We start from the raw sequence: 22743 nt of genomic DNA, 5'->3' as shown, positions 1-22743 counted from the left end.
TTCAGACGAAGATGAGGCGGGAAGACAAAAAGGACAAGATGCAATGTTTTCTAATATCAAAATAGAGCGATTTATTCAAGACATGGAGCATGACTTAAATGGTTTTGTCCCGGAAACCAATGACCTAACCCCGTATGTTAAGGCGAGATAGGAAGCCAGCACCACGCACCCCAGTGGCCCTGGTCTCCCAGATCCGAACCCCTGCGGCTTCTTACAGCAGAAGCCAGACAGCTGTCAGTGAAGGATGAATTAGCCAGACAAGGCAAACCTTTGACCAGCCAGCATGACGAAGACAAAGAAAAAAAAAAAAAAAGCGGACCTCATGACAGACCAAAGTGCACTTCACATCTCTCAAAAAAAAAAAAAAAAAAAGGTTTGGTACAAAAAAAAATGGGTCATAAGTCTAGCCGATAAAGGTCCTGCTCTAAGTGTTTAATTCTGCAGTTTCTGCTGTTTGCGTTACAGCTCAGTGAGTAGACGGCGTACAGAACAAAAAAATCCACCCACAATATGAAGCGGCACAAAGCAAATGACACAACTAGGCGTCAAAGCAACACAAATCAATCAACAGCTGAAAGAGGAAACGGGAAGATGTCCAGTTAACCAATCACAGCACGTCACAAGCTAACCTGGGCCTTCCTCATGACTGGCTGCAGTTGGCTTAAAATCAGTCAAGAGCATATAGCTAGTAGGTTTTCCCTTAGCCATCTGCTGCTAAAGGAGAACACTGCAGAAGTGGTTATGCCTTCAAGCATTTTCAAAAAAAAATAAAAAATACCATGTGCCTCTTATGGGAACCATGGGTGCACAATATTTATAATATATTCACTAGGTCATGGATCTTTGATTAGCTAGTTGGCAATAGCACACAGACAGAGGCCAACACACTGAACATCGCGTGTGAAACCACAGAGCACAACAGGACCCCTCTCTCAAAGATGTCACCATCTCATTTTTTCTGGCAGTAGGGTCCTTAAGCAGCTTAACATCACATATTCTCCTATTAATCTCTGCCAGTAAATTTCAACCGTCACCCAGCTGAGGTCTCTGAGCTCTGCCTCCTTGCCACACAAAGCTGATGACCAATGACAATGAATTAAATCAGGGATCTCAAAATAAATTTTGGGAGAGGAAAGGCTGTTTTAGTCATTTCTTGCGAGAGGACAAAAAACAAAGAAAAAAAAAACCTAAAGTGTATAGTGCCTTCAAAGGACAGCTATTACTCATACTGCATATAAACACATATACACAGTATATAAACAGGTATCTGATTTACAAACCTGTACATTCATCAATTTTACATCCCAGGAGAAAAAAACAGAAATATTAAACAGGGTAAGTACTGATTTTGGTATGAAGTTTGTCATTCATATGAATGGGGCGGGGAGATTTTAAAATTAGAAATAAAAATCCTGGCCGTTTTATTTATTCTTTTTTTTACATTGACTTTGACATAAGACTCCAATGAAGGAACCTTGTGACTTCCGAAGTTCAGCTTAAAACTCTATTGAGATCTACGCTTGGGACTAGACCCCTTCTCCATAAAGGAGATGTTTAGCGGTGCCATCACAGTCACAGAAGATGCCACAATTGTGTAGGAAACGTCACCAGTCCATCTTCAATCATTTGCTCTCAGAAGTTGCAAATACAAAAAACTAGACATTTGTTAAAGCCCTCTCACATATACACACACGCTGGCCTCTTCTTCTGCTCGGCAGCTTTTTGCTGTACAAAGCTTCTTGTCCACAAGCTGATGTCAGACCACCCCTCAGAAGACGACAGGATCAGCTGCCAGGTCAGAGAGAGAAATCCCCCCTCTTCAGTTCCCTTCGGCCAGATTCTGACCACATCCACCCTTATGGGTGACAGACTGCCTCACAGTGGCCATACTGACACTGTGAATGACCCAAGCGGTTCCTTGTAGTCAAACAGTCACTCTATCTAAGATCGTGGTTTCAGATCTAACAAGTGCCCACATCTTCGAAGGGTGGCTTCTTTAATGTTAATTTTGGTTTTCACAATTTTGATTTACATTGGCACATCCTTGCTGTTCTGAAACTTCTGCCCTGTGGGGGAGGGCTGTAGTCGGCTTCGATTTTTTTTTTGGGGGGTGGGGGATGGGGTGGGTTGCCAGAGTCCCTGCACATTTGCAACAGCAAAGACTTCTGATGTCAAGATGCCATGACGGGATGTCAGACAGTGTCTTGCCGCAAATTCCAAGTCGCATCTTCTGCAGCCAGAAAGCTATTTCCGAAGGTCGAGGACACACACCTGTGGAAGGAATCAAGCAATATTGTATAATTCGTAAATTGCTTACATCGACTCACAACCCACTGAAAGCAAACCAAAAATCCCCCAAGAGTGGGGGTAAGCAGACACCCCTGCATTGACTTACAGATCCATCAGAGGCACTGGCTCCAACTTTGTCCCCTGTGCTGTTCCAGCAAACCTCGAAGATGCCACCAGTGCCCCGGTAGCTATGAACCAAAGCTCCGCTCTGAATACAGCAAAACAGCAGAGTGATGCTGGTTAGATAGCAGATATGGTCCTTTAACCTGACTAACATCTTTAGATCGGATATCAAATGAAAGAGTTGAGTATATCATCGACCTTGAAGACTAACAGTATCAGAGATTCAAAGCATGTGGCTGCAACTCAACAAATACAAAAACACAGACGGTGAAGAGGTTCAGTCAGAGTTTGGCTAAACTAAAACAGGAGTAAGACATGATCTAAGCCATTATGAATGTGTGCCGATTGTCAGTGCCAGACGTGGTGGTTCCTGCATCTCAGAAACAGTCCCCCTCCTGGGATTTACACACATTACAGTTTCTAGACTTTACAGAATAGTGTGATGAAGAGTTGTCTGAGTAAGCACAGGCGAGGACCGGCCACTCACCGCGGTGTTCCAAATGTGGACACACTTGTCAAAAGAGCCACTGGCCAGGAACTGGCCGTCAGGGCTAAACGCCACGCTGTAGACCGGCTCCTGGTGCTTGGTGAGGGTGTGGATGCAGACGCCACGCTCCACATCCCACAGACGCACCGTGGAGTCAAAAGAGGCACTGGGGGTGTGAAAGACACACATACAGTGGGTCACCCCCCCACTCAACATTTAATATAATTTGACACACTAATATTTCTTCTTCACTTGTTCCATTGACAATTAAAACACACACACACACACACACACACACACACACACACACACACAAATTTATAATATTTTCAAGAATTCAGGGTAAGCTTATTGAACATCTACCACTTCTATGGAAGGTCATTTATTAATTAAAGTAATGATTGGTGCTAATGCACTGACATTTCAATTCAAATGGCCGTTATTGCCGTTTGGGTATTTCTGACAAACCTTGGACCAAGGTTTTCTTGCAGTAATAACTGAATATATCATGCCATGAATGTTCACGTGTTTTTCTGGATAGTTACATTGGTCAAGTCAAAGCTCAAGGTGCTGACCACAGCATAATCTGGCTAAATTCTACCAGCTGACCCAATTTACAAACATGACAACCCCACCCCGGCATGATGTTTGTGTCTACCTGGCGAGCATGATGTTAGAGTTTGGATTGCTGGTCCCAGGGCCCGTGGGACTCCATTTAATGGTGTAGATTTCTTTACTGTGTGCTTGTAGGTCGTGTACACACAAATCATGCTTCATGTTCCAGATCTGGCAGGAGAGGCACACATTTAAGAAAAGAAAAAAAAAGAAAAAACATAATTGCTGGCACAGTTTGCTAAGTAGACCGAAGCGTGGCTGATAATACAATTCACTACTCGCGGTTTAGGATAAATGGAGGAGAAACCAGCCCTTCAGAGAGCCGATTTAATCGTAACTACTGGGAACCTGCTAAGACACGTCAAAACAGGAAGTCTAAAATAAGAAACAGTCCCCAGTGAGCTAAACCGAGAAAGGAGGGCGTCCCTGACAGCCGCCTTACCTTCAGAGTCATGTCATCGGAGCAGGAGGCAAGCAGCATGCCGGATGGGTCCCACTTGATGGCGTTGACTTCATTCTAAAAAGAGATCAATCGGCTGAGCAAGACCCCGCCTACTGGCCCCACTGGGTCCCACCCATGGTTACCGCCTGGCATCTCCGTCACCTGCAGCCACGTGTCAGGGCTAATAATACCAGACTTCCAGGGAAATACCGTGGCAACAGGGAGACGATATCAGCAGGGGTGTGTGATGGCGGGAGGGGCTCACTGAATGTCCCTGGAAGGTCTTGAGCGGCCGATCGCTGCCTAGCCGACACACATGGATGCACATATCGGTGCTGCAGGAGGCGAAGGTGGTGTTGTTCTGCCAGTCCACGTCGAGGGCGGGAGCTGCGGAGGGACACACACACCCAGCGGGTTGGAACTCGGCTGATTCCATACCTCACAGCTTTGCTCCATCAGACATCATCTAGAAGGGCTGCACCTCAGCCTTAGTCCTGCATTTCTGTAGCGCCCTGGTGCATTATTCAGAAACACTACACATGCTTAACTTCCGGGGGGGGGGAGGGGGGGGGGTCAGGATGACACCAAATGACTAACTTTGGCAGAGACAGGCGACGATTTCAACACGGCAACAGAGAGGACACAGTTTCCAATAAGAGGAAAAGCCATATGCTGGCATCACATGACCTCACTTATCAGTGAGCCCTTGCAGTCATGTGATGTTTATTTATACTGGCACCATAATAGATACAGCACCCTAAGGCAGGGGCGGCCAATCATATCCACAAAGGGTCAGTGCATATGCAGGATTGTGGGATAAGCTTTAGGTTAGCTGTTCAAACCCAGGTGTGAGGACTCTTCAACCAGTCCTCTACTTAGTAACGTAAATATAAAATATATAGACAGGTCTTCAGTGACATAACATAAGGGTGCTTCAAAAGTCAGAATGCAAAAATGAGTCTTTAAAAATGGAAATCTGAGGATGGTCTAATGTAAAACTCATAAGCGGCTACTGAAAAAGCCTGATTAGTGCTGGGCGGTATACTGCTTCATACTGAAAACAGTTTTTTATTATTGTTATGATATGAATTGTTATGATACTGCAATACCGGTTTAAATAGCCTACACAATGTTCGGAAAGTGGCGCAGCTGGAAACTGCTTAAGGGGGGACCTTTTTCACTGCTGCACCGCTAAAAATGTACCGCCAAAGATCAGAAACGGAAGATATAGCTGAAGGTGGAGTTGAAAATAATGAGACACTGGGCTTGTCAAAAATCAATTCTCAGATACTAATCGAAATTAAAAATTAGTATCTGATTAATTTTCACCATTATTGATACCAACAGTGCGGTTTTTGCCATTCGGCACACTTCACAAAGTACCCCTCATCTCAATAGCCACTGAACGCATTCGCGCTGGTTAATGCTCACATACTGAGTTGGCCAAACATAGCATATGCTGCAGTTGAAGGCACTTCACAAAAGCTGCTTTAGTAAAAAAAAAAAAAAAAAAAAAGCCTAAAGCGCAGTTTGGAAGTATTTTGCAGACGAGCATGGAAAGGCTAAGGATGTCGATAAGCCTCTATGCAAACAGCGCTACAAAGTTGTGGGGACGAAGTCAAGTAACACGTCAAACCTGGCGAAGCATCTTAAAGACCGACATCCCGGTCTTTATGAGAAATTTTGCGAGCTCAGTAAAGCTTGTGTTCCAGTAACACTGAACTATTAAACACTTATCAAAAATGTTAACTTGGCTGGCGCACACCTTAACATTAGCTGTTTATCTATAAGCAGTTAGCCAACAAACACGTTAGCCGAATGTTATCATTAAGGTAGCGGATAAGTGCAATGGCTAATAATAAAATAATATAGTTAACGTGGGAACAATGCAAAAACGTAAAACAAAAATGTGTCCTGTAAAGTGTGGTAAACGTCCAGTCATATACTGTCGTATACCATGAAACCGATATAACTTTGAAAAATACCATGATATATATTTTTGGTCATACCACCCAGCTCTAAGCCTGATCGCCCTTACATTCTAATGACCGTGTAGTGCCTTAAAAGCAAATCCTAATGATCGAGAACAACTTTCCCTATACAGTTGTGTTTCGATTAGGGCTGGGACGATTATTCGACATAATGGACGATGTTGATTATAAAAATGCATTGACGTGGAATTTTAGTGTCGACGCATTATGTAAAACTACGTAAATGTTTTGTAACTGCAATGCATTAATTAGTGATAAGCTCAACGTATTGTAAGGGAGATCTCCTTAGGAGCACGTTAACACTGTCCTTTTAAGAATCGTGCAGTAAAACTGTCTGCTAATAACTGAACTTTACTGTCCACCTGATGATCCCTTCACCACTCGAGAGCTACAATATTTTATTTATTGGACCTGTGGCGTGGTTTTCATTTACAATACAAAGTTATTCCGCTAATAAGCTGGTTAGTTGTTTCACTGCTGGCACCGTTAAAACTATATCAATTATAGACTGAATTCCGATATAGTTTTGTCTAATATTGCCAGTGCCAGCAGTGCCACACTATTTTATAAGGCATGCACTGGCCAATCATGTAGCACTTCTCTCATAAATATTAATGAGACATTTCCTACCACCTTGCAAAAAGGAAATCTGCGCACGAGGCAACATGGCCGCGTCTACCAGCAGAGCTCTGGAGCCTCTGGAGAAATACGCGGCAAAAAGGCTCGCACGCGGTCTTCCAAAGCTTGGGAATAATTCAGTCATGACACCTTTTCTGCACCTCTACTGTAACTGACGTTAATGACGCTGTTTCAGCCGTTTTATATTTTCTGCTTACTTATTCTGTCATGTAAGAGTGAGACAAATTATCGTTTACGACTACTCTTACACACTGTAGCCTAAATCGTTTCTTGCTCACTGAAGTAAGCTGAACTATAAGCTACCTTTGCTAGTGTTTGTTAAAAACATGTTTCTCTAGTGATGAAATCATTCCGTGTTTTAGCATCTATTTCAACATTAGTCAAATTGGTGTACTGAAATCATTAAGTAAAAACTATTGCAGTGATTATTAATAACTTCAGTCTAATAGAAATCCTATTGAATCTCTTAAGATTTGCCTTTTTTGTTAATGCTCTAATGTTTAAGAAATGTTTTTGATAAATTGAAATATTAATGAGAATAATGTGTGGCGGGGAGGGTGAATTGTATTAAATGACTAACTTGAAAATAATTTATCAATAAATTTATCGTCAGATCAATCAAAAAATTAGTTGTTAGATTAGTCGAATAATCAAAAAAAAAAAATCGCTAGATTAATCGTTTAAAGAATAATCGTTTGGGACAGCACTAGTTTCGATTACCCTGTTGTCATCCCATTTTTTTGCTGGAAGCAACTGCCACCCAACCCTTCATTGGTATGGCCCATTCACCTGAAAATCTGCCCCTACATAAAGCTCATGCTGCAGAAAGAGCTTCTTTCCCGTTGTAATTTTAATCTAAATGTGAAAAATGGAGATAACTCCCAGGAGACGGGAGAGGCACACACTGGGGTGACAGCCACCACCCCCGAAGACTCCCTTCACTCCCCACAACTTTCTCCTATGCTCCCCATTGAAACTATGCAGCTCAGAATTTACACACATTTTTCAATTCCCTTGCTCTGATGAATCTTCCAGTAAGTCTATAAAATGACATACGGTTATCGCCCCATCACACAACATGCGGACAGTATAGCAAATTATGGCCTTTGGGACCCAACATGGTGGTGACACTCATCGTGACGTCATGAAAGCATCTGAGTGTCCTGCAACCCACCTGAGTGGAAGGGGAACTGCTGCTTGGCCTCACCGGTGTGGGCGTCCCAGATAATGGTGGTCTGGAGGGGTAGATGGGGGGTGGGTTACTCATTTATTACCTGCTGCCACTTTAAACCTCAGGACTTTTTTCTCCAAACTGTATGTTACTGTATACTGTACACAGTATGTTCTTGTATAATGTGAGCATACTGTATATGGTTTGTATAATGTTTTTATGCTTTATATATTGCTTGTATATTATGTCCTCACCATTTTGTCATCTGCTACACAATATTCTTTATCATTGTATGTTGAAGTCTGAAGGGATGTATGTAAGCAAATATTTCATTGTACTTGTACAAGTCACAAAGCATTTGAATCCTTGAATCCTCAACTACACAAGCTCAAGAACTCTGCCCGCACCAGCTTACTCTGCCAATAGCCTATTCTAGGAAAAGTCGCCCCCTGATTAAGAGACCTGGCAGAGGTGCTGCTCTGGTCAGACAGCATCCCGAGGTCCAGAGGGTGTTAAAGGAGCTTCCCCTGGCTCACAGAGAAGGGCAAGCCTGAGGAGGCCCAACGCACCTTGTCCACACCGGCACTCAGAATGCTGTTTCCTTTCTTGTTCCACTTCAGTGCAAATATAGGGCCTTTGTGTTGTCCCAAAGTACTGGCCAGATTACCTGCAAGCAAGCAGAAATAATTAGTTTCCATGTCTGCCTTTCAATGCACAGGGATCTCATTCACATAATGCGCTATTTACGCAAAGGGATTCAGTAAAAGCGGCTGTAAACGCATTAAGGGCGTATTTTAAAAGGTACCATCTTTCGTCCATATCCTGGCAAAGCCGTCGTAAGAGCCAGTGGCCAGTAGCGTGCCATCACTCTGTGGGGGACACGACATAGATCACCAGTTATGAGCAGACCGTCGCCTCACTGTCACTGCATGCGCATGGCCGTGGCGAGGCTTACGTTCCAGTCCAGGGAGGTGACGTCCTTGTTGCTGGGGACATCCTGGCCGCCCTCTCTGATGCAGTGTCTGAGCACCAGCTGGGTGGAGCCTCCACAGCTGCTCTCGCTCAGGTTCCATATCCGTGCTGTGGAGTCACCAGATCTGGGGGGGTTGGGGGCTGGGGTGAGTGATCACGCACCACTCAGGGATGAGGCAGGCTGTCCGGTCAGGAGAGCTCACCCAGAGGCCAGGTGGTCGCTGACGGGGTTCCAGGCACAGATGAAGACCTCGGACTCGTGCCCCCGCAGTACCGTGGCCTTACTGGCGGGGATCTCCACCTCACCGTCGATCTCCATGGGCTCGGCATGGTTGTCTGTGACAGGAAAGATCCCATCACCACGCACGGTGTAACAGAACTGTGTACCTGCCCCATGATCCGCTTTCCGGTGCTACTACCCAAAATGAGAGTGCGGCAGCTTCTGAGCACGATGGCCTTTTCACACCATCGTTACTCCACCATCTCACACAACTGACATACAATTACACTCATGAGGTAGAGTATTACACCAATTACATAGATATCTTTGAACAGAAAACACAGTGCATCGCAGAGCCGTGGGTCACGTTCCCATTCCCCCCCCCCCCCACACACAGATTAAAGGGCCCTTACTCAGAAAGTGTCCTCCGTTCTCGTCCCCATTAAGTGTGGCCTCGCCGTTCTTCGGCACGCACGGCTGGTTGGCGCTTATGGCGGGCATGGCCACGGTGCTGGCAGATTGCTGCTGGGCTAGCTTCTCCCGAAAGGCCTGCTGCTGGGCTAGCTTCTCCCGAAAGGCCTGCTGGCGTGACTGCACCACGTCGGGCATGACAGCGTCGATGAGTGACAGCGACTCGATGGGGCGGCCGTCAAAGACGGTGCCATCCTGTGACAGAGACACGATGTGCTCCGTGTGTCAGCAGGGGAGATGTGTAAAGGCCAGACAGTGTACAGGGGAATATATAAACACAGCACCAGCAAATGTTGCATCACAAACTGTTTCCAAATGTACTTGATACTATTTTACCCATCTGCTCAACTGAGTATCTTAAAGGTCAGGTACAGTTTATTAGATATTTTCAAAACCTCCAAGACAATCTTCAGGTTGGATATCTCCAACATGCAAATCTGTTTTAGTAGCACAATCATCTCACTGTTAGAAGTACCCTCTAGGATCATAAATCTCACTTTGCACATTCCTTGCACTTTTTTATATGAAATATCATGACCAAAAAAGCCGGGTCAGTCACCTCGTTGATGCTAATCTCTGCCTCCACGTACTGAAGGCCCTTCTGCAGGATGGATATAAGGGCAGCAGGGGGCACTAGCGTTCCGTTGATGTTGGACTGGCTAATGTGGCTTTCAATGCCAAAGGTGAACGCAGAGTGTGAGAAACCTGAAATACACGTGTGAGGGAGTTTGAACAGACAGAAGCCTATTAGCTCCTCTCTCTCTCTCTCACACACACACACCTCCACCTAACATGCAGGCACACACAACATAGAGTTTCATTCATTCCTCCAAAATTAGCACATGTGACTTCCTCGTGGATACAGCATGATTGAAGCATCCTTTCAGTTTAATGTTGGTTAAAATGTTTTGTTGGATTCCTGAATAATCCTTATCACTGCGTTACTAATCTGCTGGGGAAATTTTCCGGAAAGAGGCCCAAAGCCAGTTTATGATCATGCTTGTATATTGTTCCATATTCAAGGACTTAAAGACCAGAATAATAAGGAAGTGTCATGGATATGCCACTGAGGAAGCTTTCACCAAAACCTTGAGTCCACTAAAAAATACAGAGTCAAGGAATCCCATTATCGCTCACCGACTTTTTGGGTCAAGATGAACGTCACACCACAAAGAGTAAAAAAGAACAAGTGAATTCTAAAAGAAAAAAAGGCAAAAATAAAATCTTTTTTAATTACACTCTTCTAGAGACTGCTCTAAATAACGAAAACACATAACCGTTTAATATTCTTTGTAAGACAATAAAGACTGGCATTTATTTGTCACAGAGCAGAGTACATGGACTCTCCGCATTCTATACATTTATGTCGGTGTTTAACATTCTCTGTTGGAGCACAAAGCTGCTGCAGATGTGTGTTCAGCTGGGTGGATAGCAATGTCCCCTCCACCCTGCAACTGATTTACAGCCAGCTGTGAATAGCAGAGGGAAAAATTGGCAGAAAGGGGGCGCTGCAGAGGAGGATGGGGCCCGTGAGGGGAAGTGCTCGCTCAAGCCAGTAGCCCAGATAACCCAGTTAGGGTCATGATACCCCGGGGCCGATACAGGAAAGTAACCCAGCGCTCATCACACCCCCATGCTGATTTAGACAGTGACACAAACAGGGAACCAATCAGTGTCGCTGACTCCACCCGAATGAGGGCATCTCTGAAGCTGGCATCTCTGAAGCTTTACAGAGAACGGGGCAGCGGGACGTAAACTCAGCTTCATGCCCAGGGGCCTCACTTTTACAAGGACTACCCAGGAAAGTGGGGATCAGAGGTGACCTTGTGAAGCTGCCGGAACCCTATAGCAGGGAAGCGCTCAGCTTCAGCCACATTCATCTGGGCAGGAAAACGGGGCCGTGCACTTAGTTAGGAGGTACGCAGGTATTGGCAAGCCACAGCTATCTTTAAAAAAATTATAATAATGAAAGAAAACTAACATGAAATAAGAAGACAAACAACAGAGGAGGGGGGGGGGAAGCTGATCATACCTGATTCCTGGAGATACCGATAAACCAAGAAGTTGACTTCATCGCTGGTTATACTCATCTTAGCCCACCTCACTGTATGAGGTCAGGACGACAGGTGGGCCCACTCTGGCGAGACAGAAAAGGGGAAGCTGAACGGACGAGAGCGGCACTCTGGGGCTCTCAAGGCTCATCATTACATCAGATTTTTAAGTTCTAGATGCATGTGCTCCAGTGAAGTAAAACACTCAATTTATTGTGTAAAAAATAGACAAAGATGCATAACTTAAAAATCATTGTAATGTCTAATGTAAAGAACCCCACTGAAAAGGCGCAGGTGTTCTCCCTTGGTGTTTATGCAGAAACCAGGAAGAAAGAAAAAATGCAAATACAACAACTACACAGCTACACGAAACCTTTTAGCACACAAGGCCTTTGCATTCCAGACACACAAATTACATGATGAAATTGTAAACAATGGATTGCTCAGCCAACTTTGCCCGACTTTGGCACTGCTAGAAAATGGCAAATTGAGGGCAGCATTGCATCTAACCCCCAACTCATCAGACTAGTGCATCACAAAATGCGATGGTGCTTGTTAGTTAAACTGAAATGGGGCCATTTCATTTCTTTTGAGGAATTTGGGAAACTGCAAAGTTTAGTTAATGCATGACAGTATTTTACTAAATTCTGTTTTCTAAATAGTGAGACAAAAATGCATTTTTACTGAAAAAACCTTCATCGGGTTGGTGGGTGATAACGGACAAGCTTGGAGTCCATTGGCTGAACAGAAACAGGGAGGTGTGGTCTTCCTGAATACAGCCATCAGACGTGTCCTGTTTTACACAATGTTATTTTGTGCTTTGAATGTTTACTTGGAAACCTGGGCTGCTGAACACACACGCTGCATCTTCATTACCAGATAACGACACTGGGTTTGACGCTGATTCAGTCTCTTAGCCAGAGTCGAGCGTTTAGTGGAGCTGACCAGTAGCACTGGCTAGGAGTACAGTCAAAGCCGAATTGGGGACTGACCCGGACCAGGGTGACAGAACTCTGCAAGACACCAGCACACAGAGCAGGGCTGGAAAGGTCATCTCACTAGTCTTGGTACAAGTTAACACATCCACAAATGATGGATAACAGACACATCTTCCCTCAAGGAGATGCAGTCTAATTCTCAGACCTTCCTTTAGACAGCCATTTTGTTTTGGGTTCATGTCATGATCTCTTTTAGGAAGCCACACGAGAGCCTCGGGAAGAAGTCAAGCATGCCTTGATGAATAAGTACATGAAAGGAATACAAAAGTAATGCTTCAATCTAATAACTTTCCGCTGCTAGACAGTGTAAATTGAACATCAAACCACTGGGGCAGAAGCTAATGTATTAAAATTCTGTAGAGCATTAACAGCTATAGCTTTGGGCTGATGCTCCTCCTAGATCGGCCTATGCTGCCAAGAAGCCAAATACGGCTTCCTGTACCTGTGAACAGAACAAACTCTGCATCCCGGAAGAGTCAATGATCCATTTTCTGAAATAAAGTCTTCTAGATCACAACAAGCCTACAATCCAAATATGAACAGGGTTGCACTCCATGCTTTGGGGCCAGGAAGTAAGATGGAATGTGGTTACCTACAGTGTATGCCTGGTTTCACGTATCTTACATGTTAAGGGCTGCTTTAAGAATTTCATCGTTGGGGCAACAAAGATCGCTTTGAGGTTTAGCGACTTCTGCAGGGTATTATAGGGAGCAACATGCTGCAGACTGGAAAACGTATGTGTGTGGGGGGGGGGGGGGGGGGACCATTACATTTGTAACACGTTTAAAAGTATATTGCATTTAATATATATTTATGCACAACTAATCATCAGTTTTACCATTGAGTCACATCTTTATACAACTGCTAAATACTATGGACTTCTGAATGAGCCAATATTTAAAAAAATGTTTCTGTATGAGCAGTGTTACTTCAGATCCATCCAGTTATGAATAGAAGCAACTGCAACTTTATTTTCCCAGAAAATAGCAAAGAAAGGGCAATGTTTGGAATCATTTAGATAAATGTATAGTTTGATGTGGGGAAAAAATACAGGATACATAAAGAGAGAGTTCCCCCCGGCCCGCCTGCCCTTAGCCAAGGAGAACAATGACTGGACCTTTGATGATAACACAGCCTCAATTTAAAGACTTAAATTATTAGTTTCACAAGCTAAATGGAAAAAAAACTCTTTGTCCATTGAGCACCTCGAAGTAAGCAAAACCAAAGGCTCGGTTTGTTTAGAAGTGAAATACGTGTTTAACTGACCTGAGATCTTTAACTTTGATTTAGTCCATGACGGTCATTTTCCTGCCGACTGCCACAGAAAGCATATATTATATGTTTTAGGGGATACAGCTCTAAGCCAAGAGACAGACAGAAAGGGCAAGTTGGGGTAATAGAGATATGTGCAGAAACAGCCGTCGTATCATATCAGAACATGTAGGCTTAACACACTAGATGAACCGTGTGCGTAATAGTTCTGTGTGATGAATATTTGATGGGGCAGAGTTTCAGCACTCAGCTTCAAAAGAACAAGCCCCGAAGCATAAGCCGTTTTCGGTTTCAGTGGAAAAACCATCTGTAACGCTAACGAACACGCCTCTATCACTTAGCTAATACGTAAAGCTCTCTGAAAACAACAAACAATAGCTACACATGGACACTTCAGCAATTACACATCACAAGCATAGACTGCAGATTTTTGGCCCATTGTATATGGCTGCTATAGAACAGACCATTCGTCGTCTTATCATCATCACTGTGGGGCAGCCCAAGCTTGGATCTCTCTGTACAAAAGCACCATCTTCCCCCTGGGTAATTAGCTAATGAGGTGGTATTGGCTGGGCCCTGAACATCAAAAGCCAGGAGCAGTCACCGCTAAGCAACATCCAATTATTTGGGTGCTTCGAGGGGGGGCACATGGGCGTGTGCTCCAGTAATCCACACATGTGACTGAACTAACAGAGGTTCTTGTCCAGGGATCAACAAATAGCCCAAGGGGAACATTTAATCTTATCTGGTTGGGGAGTTAAGCTCTGAGGGACATGTGGGTGTCTTCAGAGTATGACCCACCTCTGCAGAGAGCAAGGTGTAGATTCCGGCATCTAACAATAAAACCCAAAAAGGTTAGTGTGAAGAGGGCAGAAGCCACAAGCATCCATTTCCCGGCATCTTCCAAGGCAGAGCCTTCCCTGGAAGTTCTCCAGGCTTAAAATACTCTGCCTTTGGGGTCCGTATGCATACTGCCTTGGTGTAGCCACATCCATTACTCACAGAGAGCCTACATTTAAAATAAGCAGTGACAAATCCTTCCCTTTTTGGTTTATGCATTAATGGGACTGAATGCATTAATAAATATGATTAAATAGCGTAATGCAGTTGAGAGAGCAAATCAAAAGTGTTTTACAAGAAATGTCGAATTTTAGCACCCGAAATTCGGAAAAGGAATCTACATGGTACCATAGAACGTGTTCAATCATCTTCAAAAGTTTCCATTTGAAAAAGATCTCCCAGGCAATGTAAATATTAATGCCTTGATGGGAAATAAAGCCGGGTCATATTTCAGTAACTTATCATTACTGTCAGGGACGGGGGGGCATAGACCGTACATGAGAATGGGCTTTACTCAAGCAGCCTCTCAGTGCAGCACAGCTGACCCAATTCCATACAGCAAATCATGCTTTTCTATGCGCATACCCAAGGTGCAAACAGGGGCTGAATCTAAACCATTCAATGCTTTGCAAGCTACGCTCTCACTGGGTGTTTAGTCTATGGAGCAGCAGGAAGAGTGACTAACAAGCTGTCAGGCAATTATTCAAGGAAAGTCTGCTAAAATAATCTCTGCTAGAAGCTCAGAGGCGCGGCGATGATTCGGGAGTGACTCAAAACCAGAAGACAAACAGGCCACTGAAAAGGCAGCTGAGCAGTCACCACGACAGGGGGCCCCCGGCTTTTAATATCACGCATCATACTTGCCGCCTTTAAGTATGTCGTACGAAGAAGTGTGGGGAATTCCCAAGGGGGGGTTGCAGCCTTCCAATTAAAGATACTTAATTTATAGAAAATCTCAAACAGGAGTGTATTTCCTGTGGGTATTGTGGGGCATGTCAATCCTCCCCCCACCTCAGTAACTTAACACCCTCTGAACTCAGTGGTACATGGCCTACCATCTACCCTGAAATCCCCCCCTGGGGGCCTAAAAGGTGAATAAAGACCATAACCCACAATTAGCTACGGATGCATGCACTCCCTTAAGCTTCCCATGCCTCTGACAAAAATAGAAACAGAACCACGTCTACCAAAACAGAGAGGTTTCACCATGTTGGTCGGGGTAATTTTAAGTATACAAGCCATTCGGATTAGGGATGGTCCTCTTTGGAATATGACACGTTTTTCATGAACAGTGCAATTGTGTCAAAGCACAAATCCTGTATTCTGAAGAAAGTGTAGACTTGAAAAAGCAATCTGGCAGAGATAATGACAAAATACATTTCAACGTTGGCTCTTCTCCATGTTAGAAACCACAACTTTTCATGACACTCAATGTCGTACTAGGGCTGCCGCAATTAGCCGACGTAGTCGATGACATCGATGCTGAAAATGCATCAACATCAAAATTTTAAATCGACGCATTGTTTTATATTATTATTTTAATGAAATTACCTTTATAATTTATAAAACGCTTCAAGTCACTTTCCTTTACCTCAGAATCTCCATTGAATAAGCATTTGAAAAAATGTTTAGGCTAGAATCTGGGCATATTCTATATTAATTGATGGCACCAGTATGCGTTCGTGCACGTTGGCCTTGGTGGGACCAGTGTTACCACCATAAAACAAAACTGAAATGAAAAACTAAACTAAAAAATTGTTAACTGAAAAATGAAAACAATATTTGCCAAAAAAAATGTGCCTGACTTTAAATCAGCAAACAGTACTGCCACCCAACCAACGTCTTTTTACCTTGATCAACCACAATATCTCCTCTTTTAAAAGATGTTGTGGCTGTTCAGCTATCCCTCTCTTCACCACGGCATCAGTACTTACTGCTTCAATGATTTACCAAAACAGTAGCATGAGGCGCTCCGCTAACTGAATTTAATAAGCATGAAGATACGCCGAATTTATACAGATTACTGACTTTTGGTCGTCACAATACGCATGTCATTAATATTTTAGGCATACTACTAATCTACTTAAATTGTGGTCGAAAATAATGCCCATATAGTGCCAAAAAACAGGTGCCCGTTAATTAAAGCCCTGCAATGACAGTTTATTGTCAAATAAAACAGTCAATCTGATTTTCTAGAGGAAAATTAAACGCTTAGATTAATCAACCAATTGATAAGTCGATAGATTAATCCACATAAAAATAGTCGTTAGTGGCAGCCCTACATTGTACTAAGGTGTCTAGCCACTACGTATTCATATATTTTGGCTATTTATTATTCTTTATTCTGCACGACTAATCGAAATTCCCCTAATCATGAAACTGATGTTTTTTTTGTTTGGTCTGTGTGATTTACACTTCACATCTTTATGCAGTGGGCAGCTTCAAAAATTGGCCAGAAGCTCCCCTGTTTGGATAAATGGATCATAGCCTGGATCTGGATCCCTTCCCAGGAAGCACATGGAAAGAGGCAAAGGACACCTTGGACAGGATGCCAGTCCATGGCAGGGGACACATATACCCACCAACCCACCTGCATGCACACACTAACGCTTGGGCTGCACGATATCACATCGTGATTCTATGGTATATGCGCAATAATCACCAGGGCTTCAGATGATGGGCATACATGTATCTGGACACTGGCTTTCCGGTGCTATACGGGTGTTTACTTATGCGGACAATTCACTAAGCAGATTAGTAGTATGCCTAAAATATTAATGACAGGCGTATTGATGCCCAAAATTTAGTCATCTATATAAATTCAGCTGAATATTATTTTTAATAAACGTGTCGGACATAATACTGCTAAAAGTATCACCAAACTGCCAACATCTTTTACCTTATCCACAATATCCCCTCTTTCAAAAGATGTTGTGACTGCTGAGCTGTCCATTTCGTCACTGCTATTTCAGAGCTTACCGCTTCCATGATACACAAAGACAGTTGGATATGGTGTGCTCTCCTAACCGATAAACATAAAGAGATGCCATATTTATACAGATTACGAATGTTTGGGCGTCAAAATACGCCTCATTAATATTTTAGGCGTATTACTAATCTGCTTACCAAATTATGGGCATAAGCAAAGGTACATACAGTACCAAAAAAATGGCATCCAAATAAATGATTTGCCCGAGTGATTATTGCGCATGCGCCACATAATCGTGATTCCCTCAATGCGATATGGTGCAGCCCTAACACACACACACACACACACACACACACACACACACACACACACACACACACACACACACACACACACACACACACACACACACACACACACACACACACACAGCGTAGGGGAATCAGACACCATGGACAATTTAAAACACTATTTCAACTAAACTGCCTGTCTTGGGACTGTGGGAGGAAGACCGGAAAGAACAGTTATATAAAATGTCCTTCACTGTGTGCAATACGTCTCTTGAATGCAAGAGTTTCAAATTTATGGATTGATAAATACTTTACACCACGCAGTCCATTTACTCGCACCCTTTGCAGTAACTACAATGCCACTGCTGAATAAATGCACTCTCAGCTCTGAGGACCACCTGCACTGGCCCGTCATTATAGAGGATGAAGCCCTACACAGGCCTTCTCCCCGGGGGCTCTATACGAGTTGCCCAGTAGCTTCAGACAGGAGCATTACCCTGCTGCGTCAGCGCGTGGATGCCAGCCTCTTGTAACGCTCATAATCAGGATGTTTTGTACTGCACATGTGACACAGCCGACACGTTGGATTCAAGCTCCCTAACCACAGCACTCGCCTGCTCACTCTCGCCCACCCACCAGCCACCAGCTTGTCATTCCAGCGAGTTCCTCACTGCGGGCCATTAATAAGACACAATACAACTTCATTAAAGCCACAATTAACACATAGGCACTGATCACAGGGTAAAATCGCACTTATTCAGAACCACAGCAACTGCCATTTTGGAGACCAACACATATAAGCTAATGTATGTGTCTGTGTTCGTGTACACACACACACACACACACACACACACACTATGAGTGGTGGCGGATGGATATGAGTGATCCCAGTATTAGAAAAGGCGTCATCTTGAGCAGTATTACACAAACACAGTATACCGTGGTATTTGGAACTGATGAGAAAATTTGCCTTTTGCCAAAATATAACATGAGGGATTCCCTCCTGCTTGCCAAATTTTGTCAAGATATTAATGCCGGTATTTTGAAAATACCATCAAAATACCATATACTGCTGATAACCTGCAGCGCTGATCAGATCATAAGAAAAGACCCTTGGCTGCAGTCTGCCTCCTGTCTGAGCCCTCTCTAGGAGCGCAGGAGAGATTACTGCTAGTCCTTCCCACCCAGGCAACCACCTATTCCAAAGACTGCCTTCTAGCAAACTTTTTCAGGCAGGGGAGACCAAATCAACATGCAACTTAGGAACAAACAGTTTATGTGCAATAATGTTGATCAATAAGTCTGGAGTTAAATTTCCACAGTCAGTACGTTTACATGCACAGCTAAGTTGAGCTATGGTTAAAGCTTGACTATGCCATTTAATGGGATTACTATCCTTGTCCCAGTATACACGCACAGGAGGGGAATCGATTTATTGACCTAAGTATGTGGGACTCCACTGCTGTAGGTGGCGATATGACTCTGTTCAGCTTGTTGGTATTGGGCTTTTTCTGGTTCAAATATTGCAATGTGATTTTGTTATAATAAAAATTGGGGTATTTATGAAACAAAAAAAAAATAATAAAAAATTTATCACAAACCCGTCTAGGAGTGATTTAAACACCAAGGAAGAAAATGATTATGATTGTCTAGGTGAACGCATGTAGCGCTCATGCAAAAGCAGTGGAGGTACACTTTAATCTGATTTCTTAAACATATGCTAGATAATCTTGAAAAGGAATAATTATTAAAACTGCAAATCCTGCTACGTTTTTTCCCTGGCAGAGTAAAAATGTTGTAGCAAGACCACATGCACTGTAATATCCATACCAAATTGAAAGTAAGAAGCCTGATCTTAATCTAGCTGACTAGCAATATAAGAATTGGATGTGCATAACATGTGATATCACTATTAATATTGAACGCCGTCCAAACTTACAATATACTACAGCCATTTTTCCAGTTCAGTACAAATTATCCAGGCTCCCGTTGTGATGTCATTTGATGCCAGTACCAGTACCAGTTTTTACACCAGTGGAAAACCAACACCTTGGAGTACCGTATTTTTTGTACCTTCTTGAAGTAGCAAAAGTACGGTACAGTAAAATCCCGTTATAGTGGATATACGCTTATAACGGAATATCGTCCATAACGGACGAGGTCTGCTGGTCCGTGCGCCTTTATGAACATGCAGAAAAAGCATCGGATATAGCGGACTCGCATATAATGGAACTTCGCTTATAACAAACAATTTGGTCCCCAGGGCCACTTTTAGCTGTAGTTCTGTTCGCCTATAACGGACATGCAGTTCCGCCTACAAGGCACGTGTCGTGCTGGTAATATCCAGCGTAAATAGGTACGTAGTCGGGATTATTAATAGTCACGCATCTGGTCAGGTTTACTTCATGTACAATATAAATGATAATAATCTATACCACAAGTGTGTCTGCTGAGGTGTGGCATGAGTAAATGGTGTCCTGGGCATACAGCAACTTTGGATGTAACGGACTGTTTTGCCAGGTCCCTTGAAGTGTGTTATAATGGGATTTTACTGTACCTGGTGCAGTGGAAAAGCGCCCTTTAGTTGAGCAGTGAATTGGACAGCTTTACTGCGCTGTACATTTCATATGTGCTGTACGTCCTCTGCTATGCTCTAAGCGTCGTCTGGGACTTCCGGGTCACAGCCCAGGGGGAGAAACCGGAGCATGTGCAGGGCACCTAGGGCGGTTTGAGTCCGATTGAATGTAAACATGCAGCAATAATTCGACTCCCAATTGCATTATCTGGAAGTCTTAGTCGATTTAAGATGATTTCAGTTGGACTAACATGCTTACATGTACAGTACTTTAAAAGTCCGGTTTTAGTCGGACTACCACAATAATTCAATTTTCTTAGTGTGCATGTAAACGTACTAAATGTTTGAACTCCTCTGGACCTCTGCCCATATGCTGTCTGTACATTCTTAGACTTTTTGCATATTTGCTGCTACTATGTATACGTATCTGTACAACATTATCTGGGAACCTGGTTTTAATAAGTACTTAAAACTTCTCCAAGCTCAAATTCATTTTACTCTTTTCTTAATTCATGTTTCATGTTTTCTTTGAATATATGCACCTATACTAATAAAACACTACTTCCATGTGAATTTAATCAATTGGAATTTTTTTTTGTTCTGTTCATGAAGATGAAGCCACTCTGTTATACTCAATGACTAACTCTGAATTTCGCGAGAAGATTAAAGGTAGCGAACCCATGGTGAGCATCAGGATCGGGGAGCCGTGGACATGATGCTGCTGCCTCCGCAGGGACTGTTACTCTGCCATGACAGTTCATGCCCAACAATGACGGGGGTCAGACATGGGCCACACTGCATGTGTAGCTGGCCATTCTTTAGGGCCACACTGCAATGCAGCAGAAACGAGAGAATGGGCAGATCAGGCACAAGATATACCTCACCCAAAGATCTAAGCACTGGGACTGTGCAGAACCTCAGCCTGACCCAGCAACCTGTAACTATTCTGCAGGGGACAGAATTCAAGTCAGCAGCGTTCCAGTCAAAGACCCCCCCCCCACTTCTGCTGATTTTGTGATTTGTGGTTTGTGACTTGAGTGCTGGCAATTTTTTGAGCGATTAAAGGCGGGGGGATGACATATGACGGTCCTGAGGCTGCGAGTTCAGCTTCTCATAAACACAGACATGAAGCAGCCATCACACCAGGCCTCTGGTATCACCCCATGAGGGCACACGCGAATTCAAGCGTGCCACCACATGGCCTACAGCGTGTTTTTTGCAATGCGTGTAGAGCACATATTAGCAAAGGTGCTTGCCCTCGATGATAGCCAAAGGGCGGCAGGTGACAGCGATGCTTAGCAGAAATCGCAAGCAGAACATGGAGCAGCTAGCAATGCCAGGCCCGGTGCCAGGTGAGTTTTCGTGGGCTGATTGACAGGGGTTTCACAACACAACACACCATTGTGCCATTACAATAAGAGCACGCAAAGGACACATCAGTACCAGCACAGTATGGCGTGGTTCTTAGTGCTTGACTAAAGGAATTATATATAAAAAACAGAGTAAAAAACGATAAACTAGGGCCAGGCATCTAAAATACAGCGTTTCTGAAAATAACCAAGAACAAAAAAAAAAAAAACAAGACACTAGACAAAAAGGCAAGGGAGGCAGAAGCGAGGCGGATAGAGAGTGAGAAAGAACATTCCGGCCAAACACGCCAAAGGCCCCATTTTCTCCTGGCCAGCCACCTCTCGACAGATGTGCAAACAAGGGTTGGAAACAGCAACCATTTTCTCCTGAAGGGCTCCACTGAGTAAAACCCGCCTTTGAAGCCCTGGAATGGGCTGCAGTCTCGTTGGGGGAGGGTGCCGAGGAAAAGACGTGGGGGAGGGGATAACTAATGAACCACAAACAGGTAGCCCCCGCCACAGGACCGCCTCAACATTCTTCTGTCACTTCCGATAGCACGAGCGGATTGGGGAGGTGGCGATGCTGAAATTCATGACAAAGTCCAAGTAACCCTCATGTTCCTCCAGCAGGACCCGTGGGATGTCCTACACACACATGCCTCATCCTGCTCTTCTTGCACAAAACCATTTGTTTAAGGTTGCCCTCTTCCTTGAAGAGCCCCCAGACAATGGGGCTCTAAACAAAAACAAAACAAAAAACACAAGAATGAAATAAAGTATGAGAAAGTCAGGGTGCAGTAGCAGTTTGTGGAATAACCACATCATCTCAGCTCGCTGCATTGCAACCGGAGACAGCAGACAGGTTCCAGCCCATTCGGGCAACACTAGATCCAAACTTACTTTCTGACATCTTCACTGGCAGCACCAGAAAACCGTGCATTTTAATACGCCCTCGCTGAAAGACGCCATACCAGCACACCCCCGCACGAGAGCCATGCTGGTAATCGGGGCTGCAGTGA

General features: G+C 43.9%; 1 protein-coding gene across 4 annotated transcripts in view; it reads right to left on the bottom strand.

Annotated features, from left to right (window-relative positions):
• Window positions 1-46: 46 nt before the first annotated feature.
• The window catches only part of LOC111846855 (F-box-like/WD repeat-containing protein TBL1X), a 32565-nt gene continuing 9868 nt past the window's right edge, over window positions 47-22743 (bottom strand). For 3 of the 4 annotated variants that reach the window (XM_023817527.2, XM_023817524.2, XM_023817528.2), the window contains exons 3-16: window positions 11453-11557; window positions 9980-10125; window positions 9363-9615; window positions 8933-9065; window positions 8713-8854; window positions 8563-8626; window positions 8327-8424; window positions 7761-7821; window positions 4222-4343; window positions 3957-4031; window positions 3558-3685; window positions 2900-3065; window positions 2396-2497; window positions 47-2271 (exon numbers count right to left, since the gene is read on the bottom strand). In XM_023817527.2, coding sequence (XP_023673295.2) covers window positions 2245-2271; window positions 2396-2497; window positions 2900-3065; window positions 3558-3685; window positions 3957-4031; window positions 4222-4343; window positions 7761-7821; window positions 8327-8424; window positions 8563-8626; window positions 8713-8854; window positions 8933-9065; window positions 9363-9615; window positions 9980-10125; window positions 11453-11510 — 1575 coding nt within the window. In that variant the 5' untranslated portion in view covers window positions 11511-11557 and the 3' untranslated portion in view covers window positions 47-2244. Of the gene's footprint in view, window positions 2272-2395; window positions 2498-2899; window positions 3066-3557; window positions 3686-3956; window positions 4032-4221; window positions 4344-7760; window positions 7822-8326; window positions 8425-8562; window positions 8627-8712; window positions 8855-8932; window positions 9066-9362; window positions 9616-9979; window positions 10126-11452; window positions 11558-13735; window positions 14426-22743 lie in introns of those variants that run through there. The other variant, XM_023817529.2, reaches the window with a different exon arrangement.

The sequence above is a fragment of the Paramormyrops kingsleyae genome, chromosome 1 (assembly GCF_048594095.1).
Source record: "Paramormyrops kingsleyae isolate MSU_618 chromosome 1, PKINGS_0.4, whole genome shotgun sequence".
NCBI lineage: Eukaryota > Metazoa > Chordata > Actinopteri > Osteoglossiformes > Mormyridae > Paramormyrops > Paramormyrops kingsleyae.
This window is presented reverse-complemented; position numbering and strand designations above follow the sequence as displayed.